Raw genomic sequence first — 17,256 nt, 5'->3', positions numbered from 1 at the left:
ACCAGAACACCTATTCATAATGGCAAGTGCAATAAACATTCTGAGGAAAGGGTGTAGCTATGGGAATGCTAGCAACTAACTTTAGAAGATTAATAATAATTGCCCAAAAAAAACAAAACAGGCCAAACAAAGGAGTCTTAGGGAAGAAAGAGGCGTTGGGACAGGATCTGCAATCTAGTAGAAGAAGAAATGAGATAAGCAACTGGCACAATAGTTCAAGATAAGGTGGGAAACGATAAGCAAGTGAGTTAAAACTATAAGGCAAAGAGGTGAATAAATATCACTTTTCAAAAAATGGCATGAAGGTGCTAGGAAAAAAGAAAAGGTTTCAGGTTCTTCTTATAATTAATTTAACCTATCTAGATCTATGTGGACCATATAAACTTTAGAATTTGATTAGCAATGGGTGATGTAGTTGGTTAAGCATCCAACTCTTGATTTCGAATCAGGTTGTGATCTCACGGTTGTGGGACTGAGCCTCATGTTGGGCTCCATGCTGAGTGAGGAGCCTGCTTGAGATGCTCTCCCCTCTCTCCTTCTGCCCCTCCCCCACTGCTTGCATACTCCCTCCCTCTCTCTAAAATAAATAAATAAAAGATTTCAAGACAACAAAATAAAATTTGATTAGCAAAAATAAATGGGCTTGTTTTGGTCATTTGTTTGCATTCCAAAATGTGTTTTGATCAGAAGTTGACAGTAAAATGCTCTAGCACAAGAAAATGGAGTCCCTCTCTTATGAGGGGAAGACAGCTACATGGAGGAGAATCTAGGAATGAAGTCAGCTGTTAAACAGCTTTGGTTCCTACTATGCTTCTCAGTAACATGAGATCATGCTGGGTAAGGTTCCTGTTCTCTCACACTCAGAAGTTGTCAAGGGGTTATAAAGCATTATGTTGGTTTTACTTGCTCATTACAATCCTTGTGCAACATCTAAAACTTGCTCTTATTACCCTGGGTCTTAGTGTAGTCCTGTCCCAGCACTCTGTCAAACACATGTGGCCTGCAGGTAGAAAACAATGAAGAACCTTTCTCCAAGTATACTTGTATGTGGTGTGAGTGTGAGTGTGTGGGTTGATACACCTGTATTTTTTCAGAGTAATGTTTACACATGCTAATGAATTAAGTTAATATGTTTGTTATTGATTCATTTATCAAGAAGCATAAATCTACATGACATTCAAAGAAAAAACTTTAAAGGACTTAGAAAAAGAAGAATGAGGACAGCATTTTGTAATTTATCAAAGTGTGAAAAATAAAGATCTCATTTTTCAAAAAAGAGGCTGTGAACAGAAAAGTCATGATAGAGTCTATATGATATGAAAATAGCCAACAGCAAAATTGATTCTCATATACAGTAACATATGCATTTTGACTACTATTTCTTTTTTTTAAGATTTATTTATTTATTCATGATAGACATAGAGAGAGAGAGAGAGAGAGAGAGAGAGAGGCAGAGACACAGGCAGAAGGAGAAGCAGGCTCCATGCTGGGAGCCTGACACGGGACTCGACCCTGGGACTCCAGGATCATGCCCTGGGCCAAAGGCAGGCGCCAAACCACTGAGCCACCCAGGGATCCCCTTGACTACTATTTCTTAACTTAACCCTCCTCCATGGATTTGATAACCCTTCTATTCTGTTCAGCAAAGATGAAGCTATCATCTGAGAAACTAGTCAGTTACGACAACATGATCTAATATTCCAACCCTCTGACAACAAATAGAATTCCCTGATGTATTCACGGATTCTAATATAAATACATTCACTGGTCTTCCTGAAGTGGACCTTCCATAATGGCTAAACATAATAAATTTAATTCTAGCTCTAAAAAACATGGTATATAATCCCCAACCTACCAAGACTCCATTTTAATATGTTAAATAGATTCCTTTCTGATCTGGCTAGAGGCACACAGAAAATAGATTCCTTTCTGATCTGGCTAGAGGCACACAGAAACCATAAAAAAAGGTTATCTCAGTTTGTCAAAAATATTCTGTCTTCTGTATTCACTTATTATGAGAGAATAACCCTTCTTTGGTTGTCATGGCCACAAGAATACTGGAATTGGGAAAGTCTTGTAAAAATTAAAATTCATGAGTCAGTACATTTACATTCCATTAGTTACCTAGTGTCTATATCTCATCCAAAGCCAAAATTCCTCTCTCTTATCACTGTCATCTGATGACCTTGCTTCCTATTTCACTAAGAAAATAGAAGCAATGAAAAATTGAACTTCCACATGTTTTCACTATTACACTGACCTACCTGCACCCATGCCCAAACACTCTGCCTTCCCCCCATGACCATGCATGAACTGTTTGTTCTGGATTCAATTCACTCCTGCTTACACAAAGATTTTGTGCCTACAGCTCTCCTTTTTCGTAATCACTACTTTTTCTCAAACACCTATGAGATGCTCTTTAACATTGAAACATTCTACAGTAGCACTCATCTAATAAATTACTGTCCCCTGGAGCACCTAGGTGGCTCAGTCAGTTAGGCATTGAGTCTTGATTTCAGCTCCAGTCATGATCTCAGGGTTGTGAGATCAAGCCAGCATCATGTCTACACTCAGCACGGAGTCTGCTTGTCTATCTCCCTCTGCTCCTCCCCCTGCTTTCTCTCTCTCTCACTCTCTCAAATAAGTAAAATCTTAAAATAAAATAAAATAATAATTACTGTCTCCTGCCCTATATATCCTCATTTCTCTGCTCTTTGGTGTAAAAATTCATATTTTTAAAGTAAATTTTTCATATTTTACCCACATAATGACTTAGTAATCCAGTTTGCTTAACTAGTATAACAGAATATTCCTCCTACTACAATTCCTACCATTCAGACACAAGCTGAGATCCGACAACAGTTTCTTCCTTCAATCAAGCATTTCTCTCATTCAGTAGTGCTCAAGACATTTCAATCATAATTTAACAATGCTGTTGATAAAATTCAAGGCAGCATGGAATCCAGCTACTTTTTTTAAAAGGACTTTATTTATTCACTCATGAAATGACACAGAGAGAGAGAGAGGCAGAGACACAGGCAGAGGGAGAAGCAGTCTCCGTGCAGGGAACCAGACATGGGACTCGATCCCGGGACCCCAGGATCATGACCTGAGCCGAAGGCAGCACTAAACCACTGAGCCACCCAGGCTGCCCAGAATCCAGCTACTTTTGTTATACTTGTAGGATTCCACAACAGCACACCAGCAAGAAGTTATATTACTAGATAGGTTTTAAGCGACTCCTAAACAAGAATTAAGGAGTATGTTTGTATTTGTCCATACTATCATTAGAATGCTATTATCTGGGACGCCTGGGTGGCTCAGCGGTTGACTATCTGCCTTTGGCTCAGGGCGTGATCCTGGGATCCAGGATCCAGCCCTGCATTGGGCTCCTTGCAGGGAGCCTGTTTCTCCCTCTGCCTGTATCTCTGCCTCTCTCTGTGTGTCTCATGAATAAATAAATAAAATCTTTAAAAAAAAAAAAATAGAGGGATCCCTGGGTGGCGCAGCGGTTTGGCGCCTGCCTTTGGCCCAGGGCACGATCCTGGAGACCCAGGATCGAGTCCCACATCAGGCTCCCAGTGCATGGAGCCTGCTTCTCCCTCTGCCTGTGTCTCTGCCTCTCTCTCTCTCTCTCTCTCTCTCTGTGACTATCATAAATAAATAAAATTTTTTTAAAAAAATTTTTAAAAATAATAAAATAAAAAAATAGAATGCTATTATCTATCACTAATATTTTGATATGACATTGAAAAATAAATCATCCCAGTATAAATATACATATAAAATATCTATTTTATTTAACATATTTAAATGTTTCATATAAAATATATTTTAATATTAGAAAAAGAAGATATCCACCAATTAATTTGACCTTATAAAATATGAACAATTTTATTTATATAGAAAAAAGGAATTATTCAAGCCGTCTCACATATTCAGTTAATACTCAATAAAAATCATTGCCTAATCAGAAGAACTCAACAGAAAGAAAGATTATGCTGTTTTCTTCTCCTACTAGGATGAAGAATTGCAATCTTGGCCTCAATATTTTAAAAAAATCTCAAATCATTCAATCAGACGTAAATGCCAAGTGAAACTAGGTTCTTCCCTTAACCAATAATGTCTTGATTATGAACTATAGAAGTAGGACAATGTGATTGATCCTGTTGCGTACAAAATATTGTGGCTATTCTTTATTTATTCCAAAAGAGATTTCTTGTCAAAATTCTATTATAAATGTATGCAATGTAAATATATTATTATATAAGTATATACATACTTGCTAATGAGTGTACACAGGCTATAAAATATGTGTATCTCTAAACATAGCTTCTGGAGTTGGACTGAACGTACATCCTGGGCTACAGAAATTAGAGAAAGTACCACCTAGAGGCAGCAGTATGTTGCAGGTATTTGGTCTAAAACCAGAGAAGCTTATATTAAATGTAGTCATTGTTAGGCCAATGTAATATATTGGCAAAATGCTGCATAAGCCTTAGTTTTTAAACTTAATTTTATTCCTTGTTTATTTATAGATTTGCCTTTAACAGTCATCTAGTTCAACAAGCTCACTTTGCAAATCAGGAAATTGAAATCCACAATTGTTACAGGATTGTCCTAAGGTTACCCAGCAATAAATGAAAGAGCTGGGCTGGCACCCAAGTTCCTCACTCTCTCTCCAAAGTAATTAATTTCATTCATTTTAGAAAATGTGCTAGATACAACAGCATTTTTTAAAGTGCAAAATTATTGTTCTACAGTGTTTAAAATAATTTTGAGTTTTGAAAATCATGGTATATCTTTTCTTTATAAAACAAAGCAGCTACAAAGTAAAAGCATGCTTTCATAATATATTTTCTGAACCATAACTTTTTTAAAAGCATGTAAAGTGTGATTTTCATAAAGTCTAATTTATGTCTCCTGAAATGTGTTTATTTGGCAATAAGTCTTTTCAAAATACAGAAATTACAATCCCTTTCCACTAAAGCTTCATTAAATTAGTTATCTGTGTCTTTAATGAAAATATTCATTCTTTTCCATTGAAAAAAATCTATTGAAGATGGAGATGTAGGTTGGTACCAAGTATAGCCTGAATGTGGCTGATTTTTAAAATCTTATTCTAGCAAGGTAGAATCTTACCTGGACCAGAAGAAAGGAATACAATCTAAATCCAAGAAATAATGAATGAATTTAATATTTATTGAGCTACTGTTTACCAAGTTTTATGTTCAACAAGTTGGTTCCACATATGTAACATGACATTTTCACCAAATCCCTTTAAAAAAAGAATCTAAAGAGATTTTTTGAAAAATTAAAAACATAAAGCCACAAGAAAGAAGAGGAAGAAAAAATGACAAGTTCGAAATTCTGGAAACTACAAAGCCAACAGTTAATTACTGAAAAACTTAGAAGACCTAAAAACACTAAATCTTAAGGCCAAGAGTGGAAAAAAGCTAAGAACAGACTGGAATTACATTACAGAATCCCCAACAGGTTCAGACACTGGTATTACCAGGCATTCTGGATGCAGGTGAAAGGAATAAGTTGTATGAGAAGCAGCTGGACCATCAGATTCATTTTCCCACTTTCCTCAGCTGGAAAAGTTTCTCTCCCTAGTCCTGAATAAGACTGACAGTTTATTCTATGGGGAAAGTTAAACAAGTCTCTCATAATTGAATGAAGAGCTCCTAAAAAAAATAAAATAAAAACTAAACAGCAGTGATAGAAGATAAAATGGATTGAAAGAAATATGTTAGAAGAGAAAAAAATAGACAAAGATATCCAAAATATGAAAGACTCAGCCCAGGGTTCCAATATTTGAATGATAGGAGTTCTAGAAAGAAAGGAAATAGAAATATTTCCTTTCAAAGAAAGGAAAGAAAAGAAATAACTCAAAGAATAACTCAAAGAAAAAAAATAACTCAAGAAATTTACTTTCAAAGAAGTATCTGAGTGTACAGAATTCAAAAGTCTACTCAATGAGCACTCAGCAAAATAGATAAATTAGACCTATATCAAGATGTACCATCATGAAATTTCATAATATTAGAAATGAAAAGATTCTATAGGCTTCTCGGGTGGGGGAGGGAACAATTCAAACATAAAGGATAAAGAACCATAATGACTTTGACTTCTCAATAGCAACCATGAAAGCTCTACATCCTTCAAAGGAAATGTATATATTTGTGAAGAGTTAGATGTGTTAAATAGCATTTACACAGGCATACAAATAAACATGTAAAGTACTGATTTTATCAAAATTATTGTATAACTATATTGGGAAGACAACAATAGAAGGGATGTCACTGAGATTTGTAGGGGGAAAGAACCAAAAAAAGATCTAAATCTTCACATTTTGTAGGGTGAGATCAATAGGTAATACCTAAAACTAAAACCAAGAAGTAGCAATATAATGACATTATCATTTACCTGAAGGTAATTAGCAAATAATTAGCTTAAGGATGTGAAAATGGTTGCCTGTACAAAGACCAAATTGGGGGAGATATAGGGATATAGGAAGACTTCTTTTCATAATAAACCCTGTAGATCTACTAAATTTGTTGAATATGTGTATAACTTTGTTAAAATTGAAAACCAAGATGTACGACATACACTCCCTAAACACAGATATATTACATAATGGGTGTGTATTTCTATAAAAGAATATCCATAGTCCCAGAGTTTTTATCAGTGTATCTCTCTGGATCTGAATATTAAGAGGTACCAGAAGGTTCTCTTCTGGATGACATGTTCTTCAGGTTGCCCTATATTCTGGTGTGCCCAGAACAGTCCTATTTTAACATGTGCAGGCTAATTATTAAAAGTACCTCTTTTTACTCTCAAAATTATCCCAACTGGATAAAATTATTTGGTCAGCTGAACATTATTCTCATACCTGCATATATTTGCACGTGCTATTCTTACTTGACTTCCCTCCCCTAAATGTTCTCCTTCACGTTTCCATTTTTTTAAAGATTTTATTTATTTATTCATGAAAGACATGGAGAGAAAGAGGCAGAGACACAGTCAGAGGGAGAAGGAGGCTCCCTGAGGGGATCCGAACTCAGGACTCAATCCCAGGACCCTGGGGGTCACGACCTGAGCCAAACCAGATGCTCAACCACTGAGCCAACCAAGCACCCTTTCATTCAAGTTTTATTCATAAAGATTTCCTTGAACTAAAGACTTCTCCTCCCATCCTTCATTACACCACATATACAACTTCAGCAAAACAAGTTTCTCATTGTATTGCACCTGCTTACATTTTCATAAGAACATGAGTTTCTAAAAGCCGGGACCATAGGCTCTCTCCATCTTTGACTGTCTAGTACTGAACATAGGGACTACACAGAATAACCTACACAATTTTCACTGGGTGAATGAATTTGCCACATTATGTAAAATTTAACTGTTAGATATTTGTATTCTTGAAAATCTTGTCATTATGAAGAATAGTGACAACTCAACAGTCTAATAAGATTTATCCCAGCCATAAAAAAAAAGTACAGGCATAATTCCACTCCCATATTCAAACTAATGGATGATCATTTGAGATTACAAAATTACTAGGTAAGTTTGAGGATCTCTATTACATATGTTCAGACATATATTGTATCTATCTCAACAGCTATAATAAATTCACAAATTACCTTAGCATTATACATAGATGAATATAGTAAGCAAATAATTAGATGTTTTGAACTTAATAATGAAATATATGAATGTCTTTACAACTCTTCTCTTATAAACTGAACTCACATCTTTATCTTGTCCAGTTTCACATGAAGATAAATGGTGGCTGGAATTAATTCATAAGGGCAGTTGAACTAAAATGACTGAAGATACATAAAACCATCCTTTTTTAAATTCTAAGTTACTGGGACACCTGGGTGGCTCAGTGGTTGAGCACTGGCCTTTGGCTCAGGTCCTGATCCCAGAGTGAGTCCTGGGATCCAGTCCTGCAACAGCCTCCTTGTGGGGAGCCTGCTTCTCCCTCTGCCTACATTTCTGCCTCTCTCTGTGTCTCTCATGAATAAATAAATGAAATCTTTAAAAAATAAAAATAAATAAATTCTAAGCTACTGTCATTATTGAACTAATAACACATATTCTTAAACTTTTATGTCCATAAGAATCATATGGAGAATTTAGAAAGAAAGATTCCCAGGACTCAGGGGACCCACAAATCTATATTTTAGAAAAATAGGGACGGGGATTCCTGGGTGGCTCAGTGGTTTAGTGCCTGCCTTTGGCCTGGGGCATTGTCCTGGAGACCCGGGATTGAGTCCCACATCGGGCTCCCTGCATGAGCCTGCTTCTCCCTCTGCCTGTGTGTCTCTGCCTCTCTCTCTCTCTCTCTCTCTCTCTCTCTCTCTCTCTCTGTCACTCATGAATAAATAAATAAAATCTTTAAGAAAATAAAATATAATATAAAAAATAAAAATAAAAAAATAGGGACACCTGGGTGGCTCAGCAGTTGAGCATCTGCCTGCAGCTCAGGGCGTGATCCTGGAGTCCTGGGATGGAGTCCCACATCAGGCTCCTGCATGGTGCCCGCTTCTCTCTCTGCCTGTGTCTCTGTCTCTCTCTCTCTGTGTGTCTCTCATGAATAGTCTTTAAAAAAAATCATGAGGCAGGTTCAGGATGGCAGTGTAGGAAGACCCTGAGCTCACCTCCCCCTGCAGACACATCAAATCTACACCTATATACACAACTTTCTTTGAAAAAGTCCTGAAAACTGGCTGATCAGCTCCTCTACAACAAAGGATTAAAAAGCCAAATTGAAATGGGTAAGAGAGGCAGAGACCTAGTCCTACAGGAGCTACACCTCCGCACAGCACAAACATATGGGATTTCACAAATACCAAGCACACTGTTCAAGCCCTACTTCAGTTTACACCAACCCTTGGGATCTACACTAGAGAGAGGAGCCTTCCAAACATCCAGCTTGGAAACCAACAGTTACATCCAGGAGACTCAAAGGGCTGCTGGAAAATGAGATTCTTAAAGGGGTCATGCACAGACTCACTAACCTGGGGCCCCTAGTGAAAAAGTATCAGGGTGAAACACATTTAGACTATATGTGAAGCAGTTTCATTAGCTAATCTTAAAGCACCTGCCAAAGGGGCAGTTGGCTATTGGAGCTCTCTCTAGGGACAGAGATGCTAGCAGGCATCATTTGTGCATTCTCTTTTGAACTTGACAATGCTGGCACTGGCAATCACCATTTTTGCACTCTCTCTCTCTCTAACTCACTAGCACCACTCACTGGGCCTGCACACTGTCCTGTGACCTTGCTCCACTAAATCCATTTGGTAGGCATGCCCCAGCCCAATGGTCCCCTACAATTCTGTCCTGTTAGGTCTGGCAGATGGATAACCCCAACCCAGTGCTCCCCCAGAGCCCTGCCAAAGCCAGCCATGCATGCAGACCACACAGAGGACTTTCTCCTGAATTCTGGCACTGATGGCTAGGGAGGCTTATATTTCTGAGCCCCACAGAGATGAAACATCAGAGAGAGAGTTCTTGGCAGGTTACTACCTACAGATAACTGCACGGAGAGCAGATTTAAACACACGACTGATCTTTCTGTGACCATTCCTTCAAGACTAAAAAAGATATCTGTTTCACCTAATACATAAAAACAAAAGAGAGTCAGGGCACCTGAGTGGCTTAGTTTAAGTGGCCAACTCTTGATTTCAGCTCAGGTCATGATCTCAGGGTCTGGAATCAAGCCCTGCATTGGGTTCCATGCTTAGAGCGGAGTTTCCTTGAGATTCATTCATTCTCTCTCTTTCCCCCCATCCCTTTCTCTCTCTCTCTCTCTCTCTCTCTTCCTCTGTCCCTCCCACCACTCATGTGTGCTCTCTCTCTCTCTCTTTTTCTCTCTTTCTCCAAAATAAAAAAAAAATAATATCTTTTAAAAAATGAAATTGAGTCAAGCAAAATGAAGAAACAAAGGAGCATGTTCCAAACAAAAGAACAAGATAAAATCCCAGGGGAAAAAAAAAAAAAAAACCTTACTGAAATAAAGACAAGTAAATCACCTGATAAAGAGGTCATAACAATCCTCACCAATCTTGGAAGAATGGATGAACCTAGAAAACTTCAAGTAAGTGATGGAAAATAGAAGAAAGTACCAAACAAAAGCCACAGAGCTACAGAATACAATAAATGAAGTGAAAAATACACTATTGAGTGGCTCAATAGCAAACTAGATGAAGCAGAAGAAAGGATCATTGACATAGAAAACAGAATAGTGGAATGCTCCTAAACAGCAGAAAAAAAAATTTTTTTAAGTGAAAACAGCTTAAGGTATCTATAGGACAACATCAAGAGGAACAACATTCTTCTTACAGTGGTCCCAGAAGGAAGGGAGGTAAAGGGACAGAAAACCTATTTAAAGAAATAATGGCTGTAAACTTCCTTAACCTGGGGAAGGAAACAAACATCCATATCTAGGAAGTCAAGAAATTTCCAAGAAGAACTCAAAGAGATGCATAGCAAGACATGTTATAATTAAAATGTTAATTAATTTTAATCAAATAACTTATAATCAAAAGTTAAAGACAAAAAGAGAATTGTAAAAGTAATAAGAGAAAAATAACTTATTACATACAAGGGAAACTACATACACACACACACACACAAACACACACACACACACGACTATCAGCAGATTTTTCAGCAAAAACTTTGCAGGCCAGAGAAAAGTGGCATGATATATTTAAAGTCCTAAAAGCAAAAAACTTCTAACCAAAAATGCTCTCTACCTAGCAAGATTATTCACTCAGAATTAAAGAAAAGATTAAAAGTTTTACAGACAAGCAAAAACTAAACAAGCCTTATAAGAAATGTTAAATGGACTTCTTTAAGCTAAAAATAAAGGACATTAATTAGTAATAAGAAAACATATGAAAGTAAAAATCTGTTAAAAATAAATATAGAGTAAAAGAAGTGTACTAATCACTTAAAAAGCTAGCATGAAGTTAAAAAGACAAAGGTAGTAAAAGTAATGAAAAATTAGTTAAGGTATACACAAAATAAAAAGGTGTCAAATGTGACATCAAAAACATAAAACATGTGCAGTCCGGTGGCCCTGAAGTTTAGCACTGTTTTCAGCCCAGGGCGTGATCCTGGAGACCCGGGATCAAGTCCTGAGTCAGGCTCCCTGCATGGAGCCTGCTTTTCCTTCTCCCTCTGCCTGTGTCTCTGCCTCTTTCTCTGTGTTTCTCATGAATAAATAAATAAAATCTTAAAAAAAAAACATAAAACATGGGGGGCAATAAATATGTAGAGTTTTAGACTGCATTCAAACTTAACTCACTATCAACTCAAAATAGACTGGCACAAATATAGATAGATTGATAGATGTAAGACTCATGGTTACCACAAAGCAACAACCAATAGCAAATACACAAAAAATAACAAGGGAACCTAAACATAACACTACAGAAAGTCATCAAATCACAAGAGAAGAGAGTAAGAAAAGAAGAAAAGAATAGAAAGAAACTATAAAACAGAAAACTGACAAAAGAATATCTATCTATAATTACTTTCACATAAATTCTCTAACCAAAATACATATATTAAAAATCAAGACTCATCTATTTGCTGCCTACAAGTGACTCACCTCAGATATACAGACATACACAAACTGAAACTGAAAGGATAAAGATATTTCATGCAAGTAGATACCAAAAGAAACCTGAGGTAGCTCTATTTACAGCAGACAAAATAAACTTTAAGACAAAGAATGAAACAAAAGACACAGATGGGCATTACATAATGATAAAGGGAAAAATCTGGCAAGACAATACAATAATAATAGAATTTAATACTCCACTATATACAGAATATTCCATGCAAAAGTAGCAAAATACACATTCTTCTCAAGTGCACATGGAACATTCTCTGGGATAGATCACAATCCAGCCACAAAACAAGTCTCAACGAATTTAAAAAGATTGAAATCATACAAAACATTTTTTCAGACCACAATGATATGAAACTAGAAATTAATCACAAAAAGAAAACTGAACAAATGAGTCAACAAAGAAAGAAAAGGAAAAATAAAAAAAAATACCTCAAGGCAAATGAGAATTACAATACAATATACCAATATCTATGATCTATAGCAAAAGTAGTTCTAAGAGGAAAATTCATAGTGATATAGGCTAACCTCAAGACATAAGAAAAATCCAAATAAGCAAACAATACACCTAAGTAATTAGAAAAAGAAAAAGGAAAAAATTGAAACCCTGAATTAGTAAAAGGAAGGAACTAAAGCTCAGAAAAGAGATCAATGAAACAAAAACTAAAAAGACAATAGAAAAAATAAACTAACAGTTGGTTCTTTGAAAAAAAATTTAATTTGATAAACCCTTAGCTAGACTCACTTTAAAAAAGAGGGAGAAGTCTTAAATAAATAACTTCCTAAATGAAAGAGGGAAAGTTATAAATTGATACCAAAGAAATATAAAAAATCATAAAGGACTATTATGAAAAATTATATGACAACAAATTGACAACCTAGACAAAGTGGGTAAATTCCTTGAAACAGAATCTTTTAAGACTGAATCATGAAGAAATAGAAAATCTGAATACACTGATTACTAGCAAAGAGATTGAATCAGTAATCAAAAACCCCCCAATAAACAAAGTCCAGGACCAAAGGCCTCACCAGTGAATTCTACCAAACATCCAAAGAAATTTTAATATCTATCCTTCCCAAATTCTTCTAAAATATTGAATACGAAGATTTCTTCCAAGAGCATTTTCCAAGGCCAGGATTATCCTAGTACCAAAATCAGACAAGAACACTACAAAAAAAGAGAATTACGGGCCAATCTCTCTGATGAACACAGATGCAAATCAAAATCACAATGAGATATCATGCTAACATCTGTTAGAATGTGATGAACACAGATGCAATCGAAATCACAATGAGATGGGCAGCCTGGGTGGCTTACTGGTTTAGCAGGGCCTTCAGCCCAGGGTGTGATCCTGGAGACCCAGGATCAAATCCCATGTCAGGCTCCCTGCATGGAGCTTGCTTCTCCCTCTGCCTCTTTCTCTCTGTGTCTCTCATGAATAAATAAATAATTTTTTTAAAAATCACGATGAGATATGCTAACAGGTTAGAATGGTTGTTATAAAAAAGACAAGAAATAAAAAAATTTTAAAAAAAGACAAGAAATAACAAGTGTAGTGAGGACATAGGAAAAAAGGGGAGGGATCCCTGGGTGGCGCAGCGGTTTGGCGCCTGCCTTTGGCCCAGGGCGCGATCCTGGACACCCAGGATCGAATCCCACATCAGGCTCCTGGTGCGTGGAGCCTGCTTCTCCCTCTGTCTGTGTCTCTGCCTCTCTCTCTCTCTCTCTCTCTCTCTCTGACTATCATAAGTTAAAAAAAAGAAAAAAGAAAAAAAGGGGACAGCCCCGATGGCACAGCGGTTTACCACCGCCTGCAGCCCGGAGTGTGATCCTGAAGACGCGGAATCGAGTCTCACTTCGTAGCCACTGTGGAAGAAAGTATGGAAATAACTAAAATAGAAGTACCATATGATCCAGCAATTCCACTTCTGGTTATTTATCTAAAAATATGAAAACATTAATTCAAAAACATATATGCATCCCTATGTTCATTGCAGTATTATCCACAATAGCCAAGATGTGGAAAGAACCAATGTCTACTGATGGATGAATGGAAAAAGACATGATTATCTCACATACACATACATACATACACACAGATAACACACAATGGAATACTACTCAACTATAAAAAAAGAATCAAATCTTCATTTGCGACAACATGGCTATAACTTGAGAGTATGCTGAGTGAAATAAGTAAGACAGAGAAAAAGACACAGTATGATTTCACTTACATGTGGAATCTAAAAAACAAAACAAACAAAACAAAACATAACTCATAGATGAAGAGAACATATTGATGGGGAAGGGTTAGGAGGTAAAGTGATATGGGAGAAAAGAGTTAAAAGGTGCAAACTTATAGTCATAAAATAAATAAGTCATAGGGATGTAACGTACAGCATGGTGACTATAGTCAATATTATCATATGTAGGGATGCCTGGGTGGCTCAGCAGATGAGCATCTGCCTTTGACTCAGGGTGTGATCCTGGAGTCCTGAGATTGAGTCCCATGTCAGGCTCCCCACATGGAGCCTGCTTCTCCCTCTGCCTATGTCTCTGCCTCTCTCTCTCTCTGTGTGTGACTATCATAAATAAATAAAAAAATAAAATTAAAAAAAACTGATTAAGTCTGAGATTTTTATCCCAATATAAATATACCCAGGTATAAACATATACATTTCTGTGTGTATTATATTATACATATACATTATACCTCCTCTGTAAATACATATGTATATTATGTATTATATGTATTACTTAGATATTATACATTTTCATACATATTACATATCATTTCAACCTATTATCTTTCTTAGGTGTAAATATATATATATAAAATACAGAAAAAACATCACTAAATTTAACATCCACTTATGATTTTAAAAACTCTCAACAAAAGGTATTTCATATATGTACATATATACATAGACAAAAACATATATATTATATATATTTAATATATATATGCACACTCCTCAGGGAGCCATGATCTGCCCACATGCACACATTTGTGCCAATACCATTAGAGGTATAGAAGCTAGTAATGCCAGTGGAAACTCATGACCACCAAATTTAATAACCAACCTATCCTTTCCAATAATAAATACGAACAACTAAGAATTTCAAGTTATATTTAAAACTAACAACAAAAATGGAAAGGTCAAGCACCTGGATGGCTCAGTGGCTGAGTGTCTGTCTTTGGCCCAGGTCGTGATCCCAGGTCCTGGGATCAAGTCCCACATTGGGCTCCCCGCAGAGAGCCTGCTTCTCCCTCTGCCTATGTCTTTTATAGTTTGATGATTTAACCATAAACCGTGAAAATGTGAAAATAATGCAAAACAGGAGTTAATAGGTAGAAGTAGATGTGGAAGAAAATACAGAGGTATTTACCTGGGTAATACAGGAACTTACCCAGTAGGAAATCAAGAGGCACTGTCAAAAATTTATGGGTCAAAACATAGAATTTCTACGAAGTTAAATAACAAAGAATGTTTTTAATAAGTTGGTAGGAATTGGGACTGGGGAAAGAAAATAAGTATAAGTGAGCTTAATATCTTTCATGCCATAGATGGGAAACAATAGCTATTTTTAAAATTGATACATTAACAAATAAAGTATATGAATATTATTTAAGACTTGGAATTAAACTCCAGAAAAACTAACCATAAAAAATCATTGGAAATAATTACTTCTGATGAGCAGTAACGAAGAGGAGTGTATTGAACCTTACTTTGCAGTTAGCATCCTTTTTGTTTGAATTTTTATTATGGCACATGTTGCTGGCATAACAAATAAAATAAAAATATATATATACTACTAAATAATAGAGTAAATGGTCATATCTAATCTAGTTTTATGCCTACATTTTCACAAATTTATCTGAATAAAAGCTTAAAAGAGACACCAGCTTTTGTTTCCATGTTCATCAGTAGCATAAAAAATCAATGCTGATCTAGGAATCACTATGTAAATAGAAAGACTGACTAACTGCAATCTGGTCAAAATAACTTGATGCCAGAATATGTAATTAATAAAAACAAATTCTATACAAAGGATCCTTCACATCTAGAACCAGAAAAGCTCACATACTGATTCACTGTAATTTATCTCCTTAAAATACTGCAGGCCTATAACCCCTCCAAAGGGAGACACTGCTGTTTTGAACACAGTCAACACTTCCATTGTCCTAATACTACCTCTTGTCCTACTTCTATGCTTATAAACATGGCACTATTTTTACCTTGAATAATGCATGGCTTGGTGGCCTGCAATATTAAAATAGAAGTCTGTGGTGTGCTTCATCTCATTGGTGTGCCCAGTGGCCTCAATCCAGTGTCCTATTGGGAGACAGTAAACACCATCTACCAAGTTGTTTTCATTATAAGTACAGCAACGGTCGTGGTGAGGTCCATTGCCTGGAACAAGAAGAAAGACAAACAGAGCAATTAAGTGAATGTTTTGCTTAAATAGCCACAAAGTAACTAATGCAAAATTAATAGGAAGAAGAAAATAAAGCTGCTTAATCTACACATTTCAGTATGAACAAAGAATGGACTAGAGGAGAAAAACAGAAAAAAAATTGTAGTTACATACAAATTTCATAGAGTTCTGTGCTCCCTTTGAATACATGCATATTTCTAAAAGCATTAACTCTCAGAGTTTAGTGATACCTCTCAGTACCCTAACCACCTATTGTGAGTCATTTTGCAGCCTTTTTATCTTTCTGGTATGCAAATTCATAACTAAAATCAGTAATAAAAAGAATTAGTAATAAACTATTTCAGTATCAGCTCAAACAAATGAATTTTTAAAATAAATGCATTAATAAATAATAAAACAAATGATCACATCCAACCTAGTCTGCATGTAAATCAGTGGTTAGTACTATTTTCAGTTGGGAAACTAAGTATCACAGAGATTAGCTACCTTGCTCAAGGTCACAAACCTGGCAAGTGCTGGGCTAGGAGCAAACTGATACCTTTAGTTCCCCATCTTTCAGGCATTTGATGCCTTCATACTGTTTTATGCCTACTTTATAAGCACCACCACACACCATCCTCCCTCCACGGAATGAACCAAAAGAGACAGAGAAGGAAGAGCACACCTCTGAAAACACTATTTGCCTACATCACATTCTGCCCAGTATCTACTACACTAGTAAACAGATCCTTTATTTCTACGAAATTATAATTCATAAATTATTTCTATTTGCCCTTCTAATGTGACCACACCATTTCAAATCATTCCTTTCCTTAAACTACCTAATTTCTGAATATAGTCTTTAATACAAAAAACATGTAAGCAAAATAAAGATAGGAATAAGTCACACTTGTTACAAATATGAAAATCTGACTTATTTGTTCCTTGCTCTGTCTTACAAAATATTTTACCTAAAGTTATTTGGCATAAAATCTCAAAGGCAAAAAATCCTTAAGTCATTGGACAATTCTTTGGGATATAACTCCCTTTCATCAGGTGGGAGATATAAGATGGTAGCTCCCTTAATAAATCATCACTGATCTTCCTGGATCAGACTCTTTTTCTCTTGATGGCTACAAGGCACTACACCGACTAGTCCTTTACCCTTTATATTTCATAG

At 36.1% G+C, this 17,256-nt stretch overlaps 1 protein-coding gene across 5 annotated transcripts in view; it reads right to left on the bottom strand.

Moving 5' to 3' along the window:
- EPM2A (EPM2A glucan phosphatase, laforin) overlaps window positions 1-17,256 on the bottom strand; it is a 112,014-nt gene that overhangs the window by 61,656 nt on the left and 33,102 nt on the right. For all 5 annotated transcript variants that reach the window (XM_072719008.1, XM_072719027.1, XM_072719036.1 and 2 more), the window contains one exon: window positions 15,898-16,072. In XM_072719008.1, coding sequence (XP_072575109.1) covers window positions 15,898-16,072 — 175 coding nt within the window. The remainder of the gene's footprint in view (window positions 1-15,897; window positions 16,073-17,256) is intronic.

Source organism: Vulpes vulpes, chromosome 1 (genome assembly GCF_048418805.1).
Source record: "Vulpes vulpes isolate BD-2025 chromosome 1, VulVul3, whole genome shotgun sequence".
Taxonomy (NCBI): Eukaryota; Metazoa; Chordata; class Mammalia; order Carnivora; family Canidae; genus Vulpes; species Vulpes vulpes.
The sequence above is the reverse complement of the archived record's forward strand: the minus strand, read 5'-3'. Positions and strand labels throughout refer to the sequence as shown.